The following is a 17,688-nucleotide window of genomic DNA, read 5'->3' on the forward strand; positions in this document are numbered from 1 at the left end:
CCCAACTACACCCACATTGGTTCATTGGCTGGAGATACAATAATTTTCTAAATTTCCCAATCCCCATTACTCCTGTCCTCCTGGAGGGGACAGGGGCGACAAACTGTAGTGGGCCTAGGAGCGCCCACTATGTAAATCCGGCCCTGGCAGCAGGAACTAAAGAACCACGACTATGACTAGGCAGAGGACTCTTCAATAGGCAACTGACAGTGCCCCACCCCCATCATTGCGTTTTAGGCAGGTGCATCTTATGCCTACCCCTAGTTTTGGCTCTGAGATAATGTAACTTGTTTTAGATGCAAAGCTTAAAAACAAACACTCTCATATTACTATTTGAACTAGCTAGAGCGGGTGAATGTCTATAATGGCAATCACTATAAAGGGAATGACCTGTAAATGTTGCTTTATGCAAGATGTGAGCTCACGTAGTACTTTCTATACTGCTAAGAGTATAAGTCCCTGCTGAAGTGTAATGGCTGCCTGAAGCTGTTCATAAAGGGCTGTTACACCTTTCTCATTCTCAGCTACAAAACATAAAATTGGTGATGAAATGTCTATTCTGTCTCTGCAGCAGCTTGCAGCTTTATTTTTCCAAACCCCGGTGAGCCTCCTATGCTTTTTAGGCCAAGGATCCCCCTATCCCCTGGGGCATCTCTCATCCCCCTCAAGAATGACACAGAGACTTAATTGGTGCAAAATATGTGTGGAAGTCACTTTCTTTATTTATTACTTTTTGCTAAAAAAAGGTACCCCCTGACCCCCAGCTGCGGCTCCTATCACCAACCTGGGCATTGTGCCCACACCGTAATAGACAACCACAGGGAGCAGGGATCATGGGGCCAAGCGCCCTCTGTGACCAATCAGTCGCCCATCCTCCTGCTCCCAACCGTGTGCATAACTGGCGCTAACCCCAGCCCCTTGCATGACTCAGACAAGACCGTGCAGTCAAAGTCTGCTCCACACTAGTGACTCTCCAAAGGGTAGGCCTGCACTGTAACCGTCTTTTCTCCTGGAGCCGCACTGCCGCTGACCCCCACACATTTGTAGCCGCAGCTGATTTCAGGGAGTACCTTTGACTTCACATATAATAATGCCCCAGAGGAAGGCGAAAAAACCCTTCGGTGTGTTTTTCCAATTAGCATCGCAGGGGAAAATTCCTTCCTGACCCCATCTAGGCGATCGGTCCGAAGACCCTGGAGCACCTTCTTAGCCTCCATCCACCTACAGGGTGGGAGGGTGGGAAACAAAAACAAAAATTAGTCTGCTGCTCCTGGCTTGGTTTCCTCCTTAAGCATCTGTCCCTTCTCTGCACCAGCCCCCTTTACCTCCCCCAGCCCGCCCCCTTTTTTCCCGCCACCAGGTATCTCTCCCTTTGTTCCCTTTGTATGTGTCCAGGGGGAGGGAAGGGGGGCTGGGGTGGCAGACAGCCCCAGCTACGTGACAAACTACCTAAAGCCCTGGGGGAAGGGGTCCCTTGCCTAAGTCCCACTCTCCCCTATACAGGTTTCGTTCCCTCTAGGCCAAGGATCCCCCTATCCCCTGGGGCATCTCTCATCCCCCTCAAGAATGACACAGAGACTTAATTGGTGCAAAATATGTGTGGAAGTCACTTTCTTTATTTATTACTTTTTGCTAAAAAAAAGGACTAGGTACCCCCTGACCCCCAGCTGCGGCTCCTATCACCAACCTGGGCATTGTGCCCACACCGTAATAGACAACCACAGGGAGCAGGGATCATGGGGCCAAGCGCCCTCTGTGACCAATCAGTCGCCCATCCTCCTGCTCCCAACCGTGTGCATAACTGGCGCTAACCCCAGCCCCTTGCATGACTCAGACAAGACCGTGCAGTCAAAGTCTGCTCCACACTAGTGACTCTCCAAAGGGTAGGCCTGCACTGTAACCGTCTTTTCTCCTGGAGCCGCACTGCCGCCACCCAATGGAAAAGGGGGGAGGGGTACCATTTGTCCTTTTCCATGGCCCACCTATACCTCCTGTGACTTCCACCACTCCTGAATAAATGACCCGATGTTCCCTAAAAACAGATCCAAACCCTCCCTTGATAGATGAACTCCATCTTCCCTAAAAAACTGGTGTTGCTTACTTCTTATGTTGTCGTGCCTTATGATACCTTTCCCAAAGGAGCACATGAATTTATGCATGGCCCGGTTCACTTTCTTTCTAGCTTTCTCCACGCCTTTGGGTGAAATTGCCCCCCTCCAATTGCTCCTCTGTATAATGTCTGACCAAGCTAACCCCCCGACCTTCCTGTTTTCCAGCATCTCCGCCAAGTCGGCCCTCATGTTCTCTATGAGTGCTGGAGTCTTTTTTGACGTGAGATTGTTTCCCCCTGTATGAATTATAACTAAATGCACGAAATTAACTCGATGGAGCGCGTTATAGAACCTACCTTTTAGTTGCTCCCATCTCATACCTCTCCAACCCTGCCATGCCAACTTCATGTGTTCCTTTGGTAACCCCAGCTGTTGCCCTGCTGCATGCTTTTTGGCCCAAAAAATAAATGAGTGCCCTATGACCAATATGTTGACAGCAGATCCACACCTTGCCATAGGTGCCTCCTTTGTAGCGGTTGCCACGATTGGTCTCTGTGTGCTTGTATCCTCTTTCTGCTTTTCCTGCACCCTTGTGTTTGTTGGATAGGCTTCTTTTTCCCTCCTTGTTGATGGGCCAGCCTCCTCCTCTTGTCTTTGTGTTCTTTCTTTCCTCCACTGCAACCAGCTCTCCTCTTCCTCCCTGTTTCTAAACTGGAGACTCGGCACCCGATAACCATCCCAATATGGAAACTCCTGTCCCACTGCCCATCCAGGTATCCTCTGGTTATACCATTGCCTAAGTGCAGGAAAAAACTCATAATTATTGTCATAACCTCCATACTCAGTATTACAACCATCCCCCTCCCACATGGCATTAGAACCGTTTCCGTTCCACTGTTGGCAGCCTCTGTGCCCCCATCCCCTCTGGGGGTTCCGATGCTCAAAAACAGGTCTGTTGTTTCCCCTAAATCTGAAACTCCCCCCTCCCCTGGTCGCTGGGGCTTGGAAATGTTCAGCTCCCCGTGCATGGCCATGTTCTGATCCTCTGTGTCCCTCCTCCTCAGGGTTGGGGGCAGCTTCCCTCCCCCAATCCTCTTCCCCTGGAAGCTCCTCTTCGCTTGCTCTGCCACCCTGCAGGGAACAGGGGTCGTTGGTGCTGGATCTGCCCCTTAAACCTGGGCCTGAGGGTAACTGTGGGGCCCTATTGACTATGCCCATCTTGGCCCCCCCCCCGTCCCCTTGGTGGTGGCTGGTGCCTTATTGCTGGCGGAGTGTAATACATTGGTGGTCGTGGGGGACTCGTTGGTGGCATAGTGGGGGGCATTGGTGGCCGTGGGAAAAACATTGGTGGCAGTGGGGACCCCCTCCAAGCCCCCCACCCGCCTCCCCCTTGAACCTCCAAACCTCTTCCTTGGATGCTCCTTGTTGTGCTGCTCCTCGATCCTCTGTGCGCCTCCAAACTTCTTCCTTTTCCGCACCACCGGTTCATCGCTGTTCGTCGACCCAGAAGTGACGTCATCTTGATCCGGTTCTCGTTCTCGCGATGCTTCCTCCTCTTCGCCGACGACGCCGTCTCTTCTGCCGCATCCACCGCTCGCTGACCGACTCCTGACCTGCATGGAACAACTTACCCTCTTCTTGGGCCTAGCGATGTCCCCTGCCGAGCCTTCTGTCTCTTCCCGGAACCTCCTGGGCATCATGGCTCTCCTCTTCGTCGCTCCGATTTTCACCCCTTGGGCCGCATTCACCTCCATCTCAGCGATGACCGGATCTCTTCCAGCAGATATCCTGATGAGTTCTTGCCGCACAGCTCTTAGAGATCTACCTGAAACAAAAACAAAAATTAGTCTGCTGCTCCTGGCTTGGTTTCCTCCTTAAGCATCTGTCCCTTCTCTGCACCAGCCCCCTTTACCTCCCCCAGCCCGCCCCCTTTTTTCCCGCCACCAGGTATCTCTCCCTTTGTTCCCTTTGTATGTGTCCAGGGGGAGGGAAGGGGGGCTGGGGTGGCAGACAGCCCCAGCTACGTGACAAACTACCTAAAGCCCTGGGGGAAGGGGTCCCTTGCCTAAGTCCCACTCTCCCCTATACAGGTTTCGTTCCCTCTAGTGCTTGGATCCATATATTTGAAAACAAAATAATGCAAACCAAGGGTAATAGGGCTGCCATCGATGGGTGGGAAGAGAAGGAACTGTTGTTCCGGGGCCCAAAGAAATCTTCTAGCAAAGGAGGCCCTGGCCGCGTTGCAAAAATTATATAGTTACAATAAAACTTGCACAATTTACATAACTTATGTAGAATCTTATGGAACATAAATATATGTAGACAGGGTAGAGAAGCGTGATGGGAAAATTCCACTGAATACCAATGACTGACTTATTAGCACATTAATAATTTTTAACTATTTCTATTAACTATTTATTATAGAAGCATCTAGTGTTGCCAACTTTTCTGCCAGTTGAGACCAGGCAGAGGATGGTGCAGTGACACGGAGGGGCGGTGCCATGATGCGGCGTGTGCAGACCATGACATAAGGAGGCGTGGCTATGACTAGGCGATCTGCGATTGGCCAATCAATGTGTCAATTATGGGAAATCCTGCCTGGTTTTCCTAATTTGGAAAACTGAGCAGGAAGTTTTGACCAGGCAGCCCTTCAAAACCGGACAGGTGACAACCCTAGAAGCTTCATACATATATATATTCTTCTTTCCGGGGCTGGGAAGAATATATATATATATATATATATATATGATCTATTTATGGAATTATTTGATCGTCTCCTACATTAACTCTTCAACTACATGGCCCCACAGTAACCTCATTGGCCCTCTACACCAGTTCAGTTTATGTAAAAATGTATGGTTTTATCAAAGAAACTTGCATATCAAGCAAAGACAATGACAAATAGCGTGACAATGGTGGGTGGCTTTAAACTTCATACAAACTGTGCTGTCCACCCCCATAAACTGACTGACATGAACATGAATTACTTATACTCTTTATACAAACTATTACTGACTAGATATTGGTCCCCACAGTAACATCATTGGACCCATAAACAAATTACGAAACTAATGGAAAAACGTATGCAACCTGCGTATTCTTATAGCACAGAACAGGGGCAGGCAGAAGTATAGGGTTTGACTCGCCCTAAGTTTAAACTTATGAATGACTGGTTATTGGGCCCCTAAACTTTAGGAACAAGATGTTTTGCATGATCATATATTGCAGCTGCTTATCAGTCCCATGGGATCACCTATATATTTTCCCCAAGCAGTTGCAGGTTCTGTTTTCTATATATTACACACCTGTTTTTCAGTAAAATGCTTGGTGAGTTTGTATCATAGTAGCTGTGGTTGAAAAAAATACATTCAAAAAGTTCAACCTTTTGTCCTAGCAAAACCTACTTACCTACTAGTTGATCAAGGGTCGTGGCAAAAAATGTTGGTACCGCACAGTTGTGTTTATGGGGGGGGGGCAGGGCCATATGTACTATTAGGCACTTGAGGTCCTCTGCCTAGGGTTGCAGTGTCCAGGGATAAGCACAGCAAATAGTATCTTTTTTCTTGTATTTATTTATTTTTGATTTGCTGGCTTTATAGATAAAAACTGTGGCAAATGGGAGGTTTGGGAGGGGTTGTGCAAGTGTGCGCATTAGTTTGCTTACTTACAGGGTCCTTTCCATGCCCTTTGTGAGTTCAGCTATTGTGGCTGTTAGTAAGATCAATCTACAAATCAGATTGCTGCCTATACCTTTGAAAAGCAGAAGTACCCACCAAGCAATTGCAGAGCAGGGAAAAAGGCACCAACATCTTTGTTTACTCTTCCAGTGGGCTATGAACTTGGCTAATAGATAAGAAGGCACAATGGTGGTACCCTAAGCTGTGGACTACTCCTCTCCCTAACCCCAGACTACCAGTGCAGAGAGAATACCGAGAAGGATACAAAGTACTTGTTCTTGTAATGCGCTACTGCGGGCAACAAATCTCCCAAAAATGCTTCTTTGTAGTTGGATAGTTTGGAGTAGAAAGACTTTCTGTGTACTTTCCGAAAAGATATGGTTTTGTGGGGTGTACTTACTTTTTTGTACCTTTGCCCCCCAGAAAATGCTGTAAATGTGTTAAATTTGCAGTATCTTATATATAAACTTATACATAGTATACATAAAGCTGTGCAGCGGACCCCAGGCATTCATATTTGTTGTGTTTTATCTTGGTACTTTTTAGTATGTGGGAGATAAGATGGTGTAAGGTGGAAGCATTGAGGTGATTTTTGGAAATACCACCAAAATCTCCAAATTTAAGAAAGGTTTTCGGCTTGGTGCTTTGGAGTAGAAAGACATGCATGCTAAATTTGGATTCAGGGAAATGTGTATTTTCCGAAAATATATGGTTTTCTGGGCTAAATTTATTTCTACCTTTGCCTCCAAAAAATGCTGTAAATGTGTTGATTTTGCAATATATGGAATTCCAGAACTGATAGCTCAAATGGGGTGTCTAAATTTTGGGGCCCCTATATGCCACATACTTAGGTAGACCAATACATATTGGGCATCAAACTGTTTAGCGGACCCCAGGCATTCATATTTAGGTTTTTTTTTATCTTGGTACCTAATGGAATGTGGGTGAAAAGCTTCTGCAAGGTGGAAGTTTTGAGGTGATTGTTCACATTTTTTTTTTTAAAAAATGTGACTTTAGAAAAGAATTGCAACTTGGTAGTTTGGTGTATAAAGATATATTTACCCATTTTGGATTCATCAGAATCTGTTCTTTCCAATAATGTGTAGTTTTCTAAAGCCACTGTTAGTGTTTGGCCTTGAAATCAGAAGTATGCCGTTTTGTAGAGCGGTGCTTTGAAAAGATGTGCTGCTTGGAGTTTTTGACCTATACAAGTGAGAAATCTCCATTAAACTATATATATATTTGGCATTGGCACATTCAGGAGACATAGAACTATCCAGTTCTGCTGTGTTCCCTTTCATAAAATAAATGATGTTTCTGATATATGTGTTTATATTGCGTGAAACACTTAGAAACCTACTGTATATCTTTTTACAGAAGTGGAATTACTTCTACATTCTAGCATATTTTGAAAGCTTAGTTTGTCCTGACAAAAACTATATATTGCTTTCCTGGCCAAACTTAAAGACACCCCCAGGAAAGGCCCTTAAAGTTAGAGTGCAAAATGTTCAAAATGGTCTGGCAATAAAAGTACCAAATTGGCTGGCAGCGAAAAGGTTAAAGCAGCAAGGCGGTATGCAAAGTGCAAAAAATGGCAGGTTGAGCCCTGTTTTTGCACTTCACACAAAAAGTGTTCTTTTGTGTGCTGATTTTTTTCAAGTATATATAGGGCCGCTGAATTTAGGGGGCCCACTGAATGTGCAATTTTTTTCATTTTTATTTATTTTTTTGCACCCACAGATCTGTGACCACTGCACAAGATGGACATGCACATTTGGCAGCAGAGAAAAAGACAGAGGGAGAGGAGCGTGACCCAACGCAGATGCCCTGGGAAGAAATCCAGGTGGCGGATCTGGGCCAGAGGGGGCCCACTAGAGCTGGAGGCCCAATGGGTTTTTTCCCAGCGTCCCGCCAGCCCAGTCCATCCCTGAGCTTTTCTCCTGCTTGTACTGTGTCTGTTTAACTTTTCTACCCACTCCTCTCCCTGTTGGTTTGCTGTTCCATTTATTCAGTATACATTGTTGTGACTGAATGGAGTAATTACGTTTCATACATAGTTTCATAGAGTGTCACCAATGTAATATTTTGAGCTCTTTGAGCATCCAAACAACAAAGCCAAGCAGGTATTGGTTAAGTTTCACATTTGAATTTGCCAACACTTTTCCCGACACTGGACACTTGTTTGTGGGTATGCACAATAGCTTTCCCATCAGTATAAATGTGGCAGAATGTTACATGCATATTATAGGAAATAATTGCTGCAAGAATTGGGGGGGGCAAGGGTGTTGTACACAAAATAATCAAGGTGCAGCCCCTACCCATATACTGGACAGAAGTACATATATGGCTCAGCAGCCCACTCACATTCTATATATTTGTTCCATCCTCCTCACCCTAACCTTCATATGGTATATGGAGTGAATTATTTGCAGTGTAAACAATGTAATTTAGAAATAAAAACTACATCATAAAAATCAATAAGGAATCCCTTTAAGATAGCAGCTGTCATAATAGTTTGGTTTGACGTAACTTCCCTGCCTGTGTCCAGGGCTGGATTTACATAGCATGCGCCCTAGACCTGCTGTCGTTCGCCGCCCCTGTCCCGTCCCTTTTATTTGCTGAAATTCTCATCGTCGGGACCAGAGCAATAGGTATTGGCACACAGGAAATTTAAAAACCTATCGTATCACTTGCATATCCCCAGTGTTTCTGAACCAATGTGGGTGTGGTTGGGCAGCAAGCCACCCCCCTAAAATCCTGCCTCCCTAGGCCTGGGCCTTGGTGGCCTCTCCTGCCTGTGTCCTTCACTGCTGGCTCTGCTCAGATTACAGCAGGGAAGGGGAGGAGGGAGAAAGAAGTGAGAGTGGGGAGGAGTGAGAAGGAAGTGGAATGCTGATGCGTAGGCTTCTGCCCAGGCCCAGGAGGTTTGAGCTGAGAGAGGATAATCTGATTTTGAAGTCCATGTGTAAAGCATGGGTGGAAATGTGGAAATGTGGTGGATCTTCTTACAGAGAACTCAGAGGAACAGGACTGTGAGTGTTTACGGGTGAATTTATATAGACCTTTCTGATAAATAGGTCAGGATTAGGATTCAAAATAGGCCCTGGAATTCAGGGCTTTTTTTTAAAAAGCGATTATTTAATGATTTATTTCTATAGTCGTGGCACTCGGGCCGCTGGGCGGAACCTCCCGCCTTGCCCTCACCTCCCCTTCACCTTCTCCCTCTTGCCGACAACTTAGTACTACAGCTAAAGAGCTGTCCAGTGGTGCAGCATGTCTTGAGTACGCACGTCAATGACGCGGCAGAGAGGTATCGGCCTGGCGCAGTGGTGTGGCTCAGGTTCAGCACACTGCACAAAGTTTGCACTGAAGATTGGATTTTGTACTGTGAAGCTTCCTGCTGCTGGCACAGATTTGGGGCCATGTTTTTAATGTTGCCGCTGGGGTGGCACAGATACATACATTGGGGGGGGGTCTCTGTGTCCAGTCCCTGTGTCCTTGGGATTGCGCTACTGCGCATGTGCCCCACGGATATGTTCTAGCGCCCGTGTATATAATATATATATATATATATATATATATATATATATATATATATATATATATATATATATATATATAATATATATATATATATATATATAGTAGTGATGTGTGACCAGCCCATTACCTGTAGGTCGGTCAGGTTCAGGCAGTCACACACAAGGAATTTGGGCCACAGGCCGGTTCGGGTTTAGGTTCGAGCACTCCCTGTTGCCCATCCTGTACATGACCTAAATATGTGCTGCTCTAGCATCTAGCATTTATAGAATCGCGCCTACCTGCCCTGCCCCCTGGTGTCAGAGAAGGGGGTGGGTTTGGAGCACATAAATAAAGGGAAGCAGAGTGGCGGCCTGGCGGGTTAGGGTTGGGTGTGGGTGGAGAGCGTAACTGTCATATTTTTCATTAGGCCAAATCCCTGACTCAGACCTTGTTAAAAGGAGAAGCAAACACTCTGAAAGAAGGAAACAGGAATACAAAGGAACGTAATGCAGTAAAAGATATGGAGTCTTTACCATTTTTTTCTGTGCTTCATTTTATTTAATAAACTCAAATTTGCATAAATTAATGCATTAACAATGTTCTCTGGCAACAATACAAATATTCCCAGACTATTAAATAAAATGTATGTCAATGGTTTGTCCAGGCCCGGATTTGTGGAGAGGCCACCAAGGCCAGGGCCTAGGGCGGCAGGATTTTAGGGAGGCGGCATGCTGCCAAACCACACCCACTTTGGTTCAGAAACACTGGTGATGTGCTGGAGATACAATTATTTTTTTAATTTCTCGTGTGCCAATCCCCATTGCCCTGTGCAAAATTTGCACAAATAAAGGGGAGGGGACAGGAACGATGAATGGCAGTGGGCCTAGGGGCACCCACTATGTAAATCTGGCCCTGGGTTTCTCTAAAGTCCTTCTGTTTAAAGGGGTTGTTCTCCTCCAAATCAACCCCTAGTATGATGTTGAGAGCAATATTCTGAGACAATTTGCAAGTGTTTTTTATTATCCATGGTCTTTTAATTGGCTTTTTATTCAGCAGTTCTCCAGATCCAAATTACCCTAGCAACCAAGTACTGATTTAAATAAGAGACTGGAATATAAATAGAAGACAATAACAATGTAGCCTTACATTTGTTTTTAGATGGGGTCAGTGACCACATTTGAAACTGGAAAGAGTCAGAAGAAGAAGACTAATAATAATTAAAAAAAAACACAAAAAATAAAAGCCAATTGAAAAGTTGCTCAGAATTAGTCATTCTATAACATGCTATAAGTTAACCACCCATTATATGGGTTTTCACCCTCCAACATCCCCTAGACAAATGCTGGTGTAGTACTAAACTATAGAGGTCTCACATTTACTACAAGATAACTAGAAACTACTTTTCTTACTATCATCACATCACAAATCCAAGCAAAGCAAAGATACATGCAAGAAAACATATTCATTAATTCTAACAAAATTTAGCACTACAAGTAAGGGAAGTCATAGAGACCCAAAATTTATATACAAGAAAATCAGACGATGGACCTGCTTTCAAATTTTTCTTTTTACAAGCACAGGAGACGAGGCTGAATACTACTGAAAGTAGTGAGAGACAAACCGAATTCTATTAGCAGTGGCATCAATCTTCTTGCATTGAACTGAAGCTAGAGCTGAATACCTTCCAGAGTTAGGCAGATGTGAAATTGGCATAGTAAATAGAGTTGGCAGAAGTAGGTACAGGACATAAATTTCGCTGCTGGGGATTATAAGAGAATGGTGCTGATGTAGAAGGGCAGAGCTGTATGACTATTCTCATTCTTATTAGCATGGTTGAAGGAATGAACTATAGACCCTTTTAGTAGGGCCGGAACTAGGGTTAGGCAGCTGCAAAAATTCTGGGGTGCCATGCAGGTACCTTTTCTGCCTAAACCTAGGATGTTGTTGTTTCCCTCTGCTGTCTGTTAATCTGCCACTTCCCATCCCCACTCCAGCCCTCCCTTCTGCCACATTCCCCTTCCCCCCCCTTGACATCAGGGTGCGCATGTGCACGCACACGTTTGCGCGCACACACGCATGGGGGAGCGAAGTTGCTGCTTGGGTTGCCTAGGGTGCCCGGTTGGCTTGGCCTGGCCCTGCCTTTTAGTACATGTTGGTGCTGATGGCATAGCGGTACAGATCTGTATGACCAAGTTGGCTTATCTAGCAGCAGGAGGCTTGTGAGGGTTCATCACTGGAACTGGTTTGGTTAACCCTGTTAAAAGGAGCTCAACTAGGAAACAAAACTAACAGAAAGGGAGACTAATAGGAGGGGCATCTTTAAAGTCAAGGTGAACACTTCCTAATTTAATAACATAATCAGGCTGTTAATAATTAGAAAAAAAGCAATCGGTTACTTTCTGATATGCAGAGAGCGAGCAAAGGACTTATGTCATGGCAGGTATAAAGTGAATGGCTAATCATGTGCAAACTATCAAAGTTCTGGTCTAACAGCAGCATTACTATATCACTGACTGAAAGAACACAATCATTAGTCTGATAATATACAGTTTATACTTAATGGAGTTTCTATAAAATATATTTATTTTATAGAATATTTAGCATCATCTGGCAAAATTATTCCCTGATGATTTATTTCCAATCACCAGTGTCAAACTGGGGCACCTGAGGCCTACCAGAGAACCTGACCTTGTGCCCCCCCTCCCTCTACTCACAAAAGCCTACAAGGCAAAATTGAGCAAATGTATACCAAACCAAACATTTGTATTTGTAAGAAAATAGAATATATACTTTCATACATTGAAAATACTAACCTCATACAATCATGCATAAACCTTGCACATGCCCCCCCATAGTGTAACATTAATGCAGCAATGCATAACCCTTGTTATTATCTATTAAATATGTATTGCAAATTAAAATCGACTCCTGTGTTTATATCCTAGTATTTTAAGAATAAGTTGCTTTAACACATTTTGCCAAGTTTACATTATTTTTTCCTGGTCCCCTGAAAAACTTAACATGGGGGTTCTACTTTATAGTAATGTAATAAGTACACTGCACACCCGAAATCTACTCACTCTGCAGTAGTGGTGCTGGTTCTCCGTTGAACCAGCACGGTCCCTTTGCAACAGCAACTTTTTGTTCATAGATCCGCACACACACAAATTTCTGCAGTGGGGAAAGTGCCCCTTCTTTATTGATTGATATCATCACCAACATCAACATTTCGGGGGATACAACCTCCCTTCATCATTATATAAAAAACAGTACACCATTTATTTGATTAATTAATATGTTTCATTGATTTCATTAATCAAGTGATAATTCAGTAACTTGCATTTAATGTACGGTATTTCATCTAGTTTACTTTATGCACCCCCAGGCTGAGTAAAATAATAAAATGAGGGATGTACATGAGGGATGAATGACTGTGGGGAAATTTGAGCAGTAAAATATAAAGAAACGGTGGGGCAGTAAACTAAATGGGACAGACAGACATGTAGAGACCCTAGGGCAGGGGTGTCCAAACTGCGGCCCAGGATGCATATGAATGTGGCCCATCTTGAAACACTTGGTTGCCAAGGAAATAGGAGGAGGGGGGACTCTGCCCATTGCCCAGTTAGTAATAATAATATAATATTAAATAATATTAAATAATATTTAATATCCAGGTGTCCCATATTCCAGTGTATAGCTCCATCTGGTTATCCAACTGGCATTGTAGTTCTTTTCTGTGTATTTCCTTTACTTTTACAAATCAAACGTGTTTGTGTATTTCATGTGTGGCCCCAGACAATTTTTATTTTTCCAATGTGGCCCGGCGAGCCAAAAGTTTGGACACCCCTGTCCTAGGGTGTTAAAATTAAGAGAATTTGATAACCCACACATACTGTGATTATGAGCAAACTATCTTGCCTCGAGGGGAGAACAAGGAACAAACATTCTTGAGGCTTGGGGGGAGTCTGGTTGGAGGTAGCAGCCATTGCAGCAACATGAAGTTGGGGGGGGCTGTAAGAGAGCAGCATTAAGATTCGCAGACCTCTCCCTCATGCAGGCCTAGACTGGAAGTCAAAATAGGCCCTGCTATTCCAAGTACACAGAAGCCCAAACAGCCCCCTACTAGCCCGCTATATGGTAACTTTCTATGGAACCATACAGTAGCCCCTCTGGCATTTGCCAGAACCCACAGATTGCCAGTCCGGGCCTGCCCTCATGCACTTCTTTCTTAGCAAATGGTGCCGGTACATGTGACTTCATCGCACAGGCTCCTTCTCACCAAAGACTAGGGATCTCCTCTTTAAGGAGAAGTAAATATTACTGATAGCTGCAGCTGGGAGCGTCAGGGGCACAGAAGGACTGGCAATTATGTCAGCTAGGGGTGCACCTAGTGGGCTAGTGGCAGTGCCAGAAGGGCCCAACAAGACCATGGCCCACTGGGGACCTTTACTTTCTTTTCTACAATAGGTAAGAATATACTAGACAGAATTTAACTTAAGTATATCTCCATATGCCTCCCTAATAGTACAAGTACAATAGTACCTAACCCCAGAGTCGGAATGGGGTGTGTGAAGCCCCCCAGCTCTGCTACCCCAGGGACCCATATACCCCATCTGGGGCCCCCTCCAACTTTGCTTGGTATCTCTCTTGGTATCTTGCTTGGTACAGGCTACGAGCAAATTTAGGGGGAATTTTGCTTAGTACAGGGGAATAGCTGTGCTGTTAAAGTTTTATGGTATATAGCTGTACAAGCAGGGCTGCTCCTGCCATGAGGCAAGGTGCAAAAAGCCACCTCTAGTAATTTTAAGAGCTGAATTTCTGTTCTTTAACAAAGAAATTCGGCTCTGCTAGTGCAGTGAGCTCAGACGCTAAAAGTAGCAAGCGCAGAGTGGCAGCAGTCCCTGAAAAGATGCTGTGTACAAGCTATGAACAAAGAGGGGGCTGTTCCTGCTGAATTGTGCTTAGTACAAGGTAATACCTATCAGGGCCAGTCTTAGTTCCCTTTGGAATACAGTATTGTATTTAGGGTTGCCACCTGTTCAGATTTCACCCGAACAGCCCGGTTTTGGAAGGGCTGCCCGGTGAATAAAGGGCCTGTCTGGATTTTCAAATTAGGAAATCTGGACAGGACATTGAAGTGAATGAAATGGCGATCAGCCAATCGCTGATCATCACGTCATCAGTCCTGTGCCAGAGTAATGTGCTTTTTCAATCACTGTGCGTTTTCTATGAAAGTGGGATACCATAGGCGCAGGGCCCGACTGGGCCCAATCGGCTTAAGAACAGCATTGTGTGTGCCAAAAACATAAATCAACTTACATTGTCTTAGACAGCAAAGTTTAGATCTAAGAGGAGCAATGAAATGAAATCATAACTGTAATTCAGTTCACTATTGTTTGCTACTGTCAAAATACTGTGATTGAAACCTTTTTTAACTGCATCAGCATATATTTATAAAAAAAATTCTAAAATAATATATAATAATAGAGGACAATGTGTATTGAATGGGCTTTAAACAATATTGTACTAGTAACTCAGCAACCAGTCAGATTGCTGAGATAATTAGAGAGACAATCGGTCTTCATTATATATTTTTTATGTTTTTTTAATTGTTTGCCTTCTGATTCTTGACGGCTTTCAAGATCTAAAAGCCAAATGCTCTGTATGGCTACAAATTTAACATTATTGCTACTTTTTGTTACTCGTCTTTCTATTCAGACCCTTCCCTATTCATAGTCCAGTCTCTTGCTTAAATAATTGCATGGTTGCTAGGGTAGTTTGGACCCTGACAACCACATAAAAAGTTAAATATCTAAAAATCCACAAATAATACAAAATGAAAATCAATTGCAAATTGTCTCAAAATATGACTCTCTACATCATAGGACAAGTTAACTCAAAGGTGAACAACCCCTTGAAATCTACTGGTTTGTTACCATGAGTTACTAGATCCAACAGAAACTTGCCAGTTTAATTTCATTATCCCCATTGCTGTACATTTAAAATCATATTCATATACTTTGTTTTTTATCTTAGTTTACTATTTTATTATTACAGAGAAAAGATAAATCATTTTTTAAAAATTTAGATTTGGATTAAATGGAGTCTATATTCTGGATAACAGATCCCATACCTGTAATATAGCTACATAAGAGCAGTATCCATAGGGACCTGTTTTCTAATGTTCCGATAAATGTTCTTGTAAAGACTTGAGTGACTAAGGCATTGTGTTGTGCAAAGGTTACAGTAGTTTATTTTTCTAATCATAAATTTAGCAACTTATTCAAGGTATTTGTATCTGCAACTTTTATAATATTTGCTATTTTTGTGGTAATTACTAAATCATACATTATATGCCCAAAAGAGTCAGACTGGTGTCTCAGGGGCCCCCCTCTTACCCCTCCGCCCATACCACAAAGCCGCCTCTGGGTCCCCTGCCATGCACTTAATGTGCTACCTGCTGATTGACTGGACAGCTGTCAATCAAACTCACTTCCTGTTGACTGGTGAACTGGTTTCAGCCTGCAGCTTCCAAGAAGTTAGAGACTGTGACAGTTGGGCTGGCTCAAAATAACTGTAGGAGTGTTCTCCACTAACAGGTAAGAACAAGATGAAAAAATAGGGCAATCTTATTGTGTTGGAGGGACAGGTGGGGCAGAAATGACGCAATAGGGTTTGGTAGAATTATTGTATACAGAGAAATTGAAATTTTATCAAAATTGTACCAGTGAATGCAGAAGAGAGGAACCCTAAGCAAGGCTGTGCCATGTTTGACAGTTGGAAGAGTCCAAAGTATTAACTGCAGTAATACGAGACAATTGGCTATGATTTTGGGCTGCAGAGGAAATAAACTATAAGAGCATATGAGACAAAGTACAAACAAATGCAGCATTCCTATTTTGAGAAAACTAATGTGCAACAATTACAATTTACAAATGATTGTTGGCAATTATGAATGATGTCATAATGAGCAGGCAAAGGAATTATGTGTCATTCTGAATGGATATTGGATAGTATAGAACAGGTATGAGATCCATTAGCTGGAAACCCATTATCCAGAATGCTCAGAATTATGTAAATGCCATCTCTCGTAGACTCGATTTTATCCAAATCAAATGATGATCATCACTTCTCCATTGCTGTACAAAGTTCCATAGCTGCTCTTTTACTATCAGTAAATTCTATTGGCAATTATGAATGAGGTCATAATGAGCAGGCATAAAGGAATTAGGTGTCTTTCTGAATGGATATTGTATAGTATAGTACAGGTATGAGATCCGTTATCTGGAAACCCATTATCCAGAATGCTCAGAATTATATAAAGGCTGTCTCTCGTAGACTCTATTTTATCCAAATAATCCAAATTTTTAAAAATGATTTCTTTTTTTTCACTAATAATGAATCAGTACTTTTACTTGATCCAAACTAATATTTAATCCTTATTGAAAGCAAAACCAGCCTATTGAGTTTATTTAATATTTACAGATTTTCTAGTAGACTTAAGGGATGAAAATTATGAAAAGATCTGTTATCTGGAAAACTCCCGGTTCCGAGCTTTCTGGAAAACAGGTCCCATAACTTTAATGGCATTTGTAACATTGACCATAAGAAATGACCTGCTCATCCCATATGACATTGTTAGGACACATGATCTTATGTAAATGACTATCTGTAAGAAGGTTCTTAATTCAATTTGCTATTTTGTGATTAATTGACTTTTAGTCTTTTACCTATAGCATGTTAAAGGGTTGGTTCACCTTTTAGTTAACCTTTAATATGTTATAGACTGGCAGATTCTAAGCAACTTTTCAATTGGTCTTTGATATGTATTTTTTTATAGTTTATTATTTGCCTTTTTTCTTACTCTTTCCAGCTTTCATTTAAAAAACAAATACTCTGTAAAGCTATACATTTATTGTTTTTGCTTCTTTTTATTAACTATCTTTCAAATTGGAAACAGTGGTGTAACTAGATTTTACTGGGCCCCACAGCAAATTATTTTTCAGGCCCCCAAAATGTCTAGAGATTGACATATTTTACCAACATTTATTGAAATTCTATACGAATTAGGGCCTCATGGGGCCCCTATACCTCCTGGGCCCCCCAGCAGCCGCAGGGTCTGCTTCCTCTATAGTTACACCCCTGATTGGAAACTTGAGTGCCACAAACGTTAGTGGAAAGAAAATTTCCAAGGGCCAACTGAAACTGAAATCCTCTTGTATGTTTTTAAAGTGGTATAAAATGCAAGCGCTAGTATACTGGGTTATTTTCGATTACAACTATATCACAACACTGTACTTCCTTATATTCCCTACCGACCTTGAGCTTACAACTTAAAATGAGAAGCGCAGAAATTAATTTTAAATAAATTCATCCTATTGTGATTATATCCTAGTGTGACTATTATAAAAATTGTAATACTGGTAAATGTACTGACT

At 43.0% G+C, this 17,688-nt stretch overlaps 1 protein-coding gene across 1 annotated transcript; it reads right to left on the reverse strand.

Moving 5' to 3' along the window:
• Window positions 1–687: 687 nt before the first annotated feature.
• On the reverse strand, window positions 688–4,152 carry LOC121393407. The gene is made up of 2 exons (XM_041561863.1): window positions 3,456–4,152; window positions 688–2,847 (listed from the first exon to the last, which is right to left on the reverse strand). The coding sequence occupies exons 1-2, from the start codon at window positions 3,803–3,805 to the stop codon at window positions 1,983–1,985; spliced, it is 1,215 nt and encodes a 404-aa protein (XP_041417797.1). The 5' UTR covers window positions 3,806–4,152; the 3' UTR covers window positions 688–1,982.
• Between the last annotated feature and the right edge of the window lie 13,536 nt (window positions 4,153–17,688).

Source organism: Xenopus laevis, chromosome 1L (assembly GCF_017654675.1).
Source record: "Xenopus laevis strain J_2021 chromosome 1L, Xenopus_laevis_v10.1, whole genome shotgun sequence".
Classification (NCBI taxonomy): Eukaryota; Metazoa; Chordata; class Amphibia; order Anura; family Pipidae; genus Xenopus; species Xenopus laevis.

What these genes read in the sequence shown, in the direction of transcription:
- LOC121393407 (XM_041561863.1), bottom strand. Translation starts at nt 3,805, where the DNA reads ATGGAGGTGAATGCGGCCCAAGGGGTGAAAATCGGAGCGACGAAGAGG. An exon ending in AAGGAGCATCCAAGGAAGAG is followed by an intron (nt 2,848 to 3,455) that starts GTTTGGAGGTTC and finishes TCCTGCACTTAG; the next exon opens with GCAATGGTATAACCAGAGGA.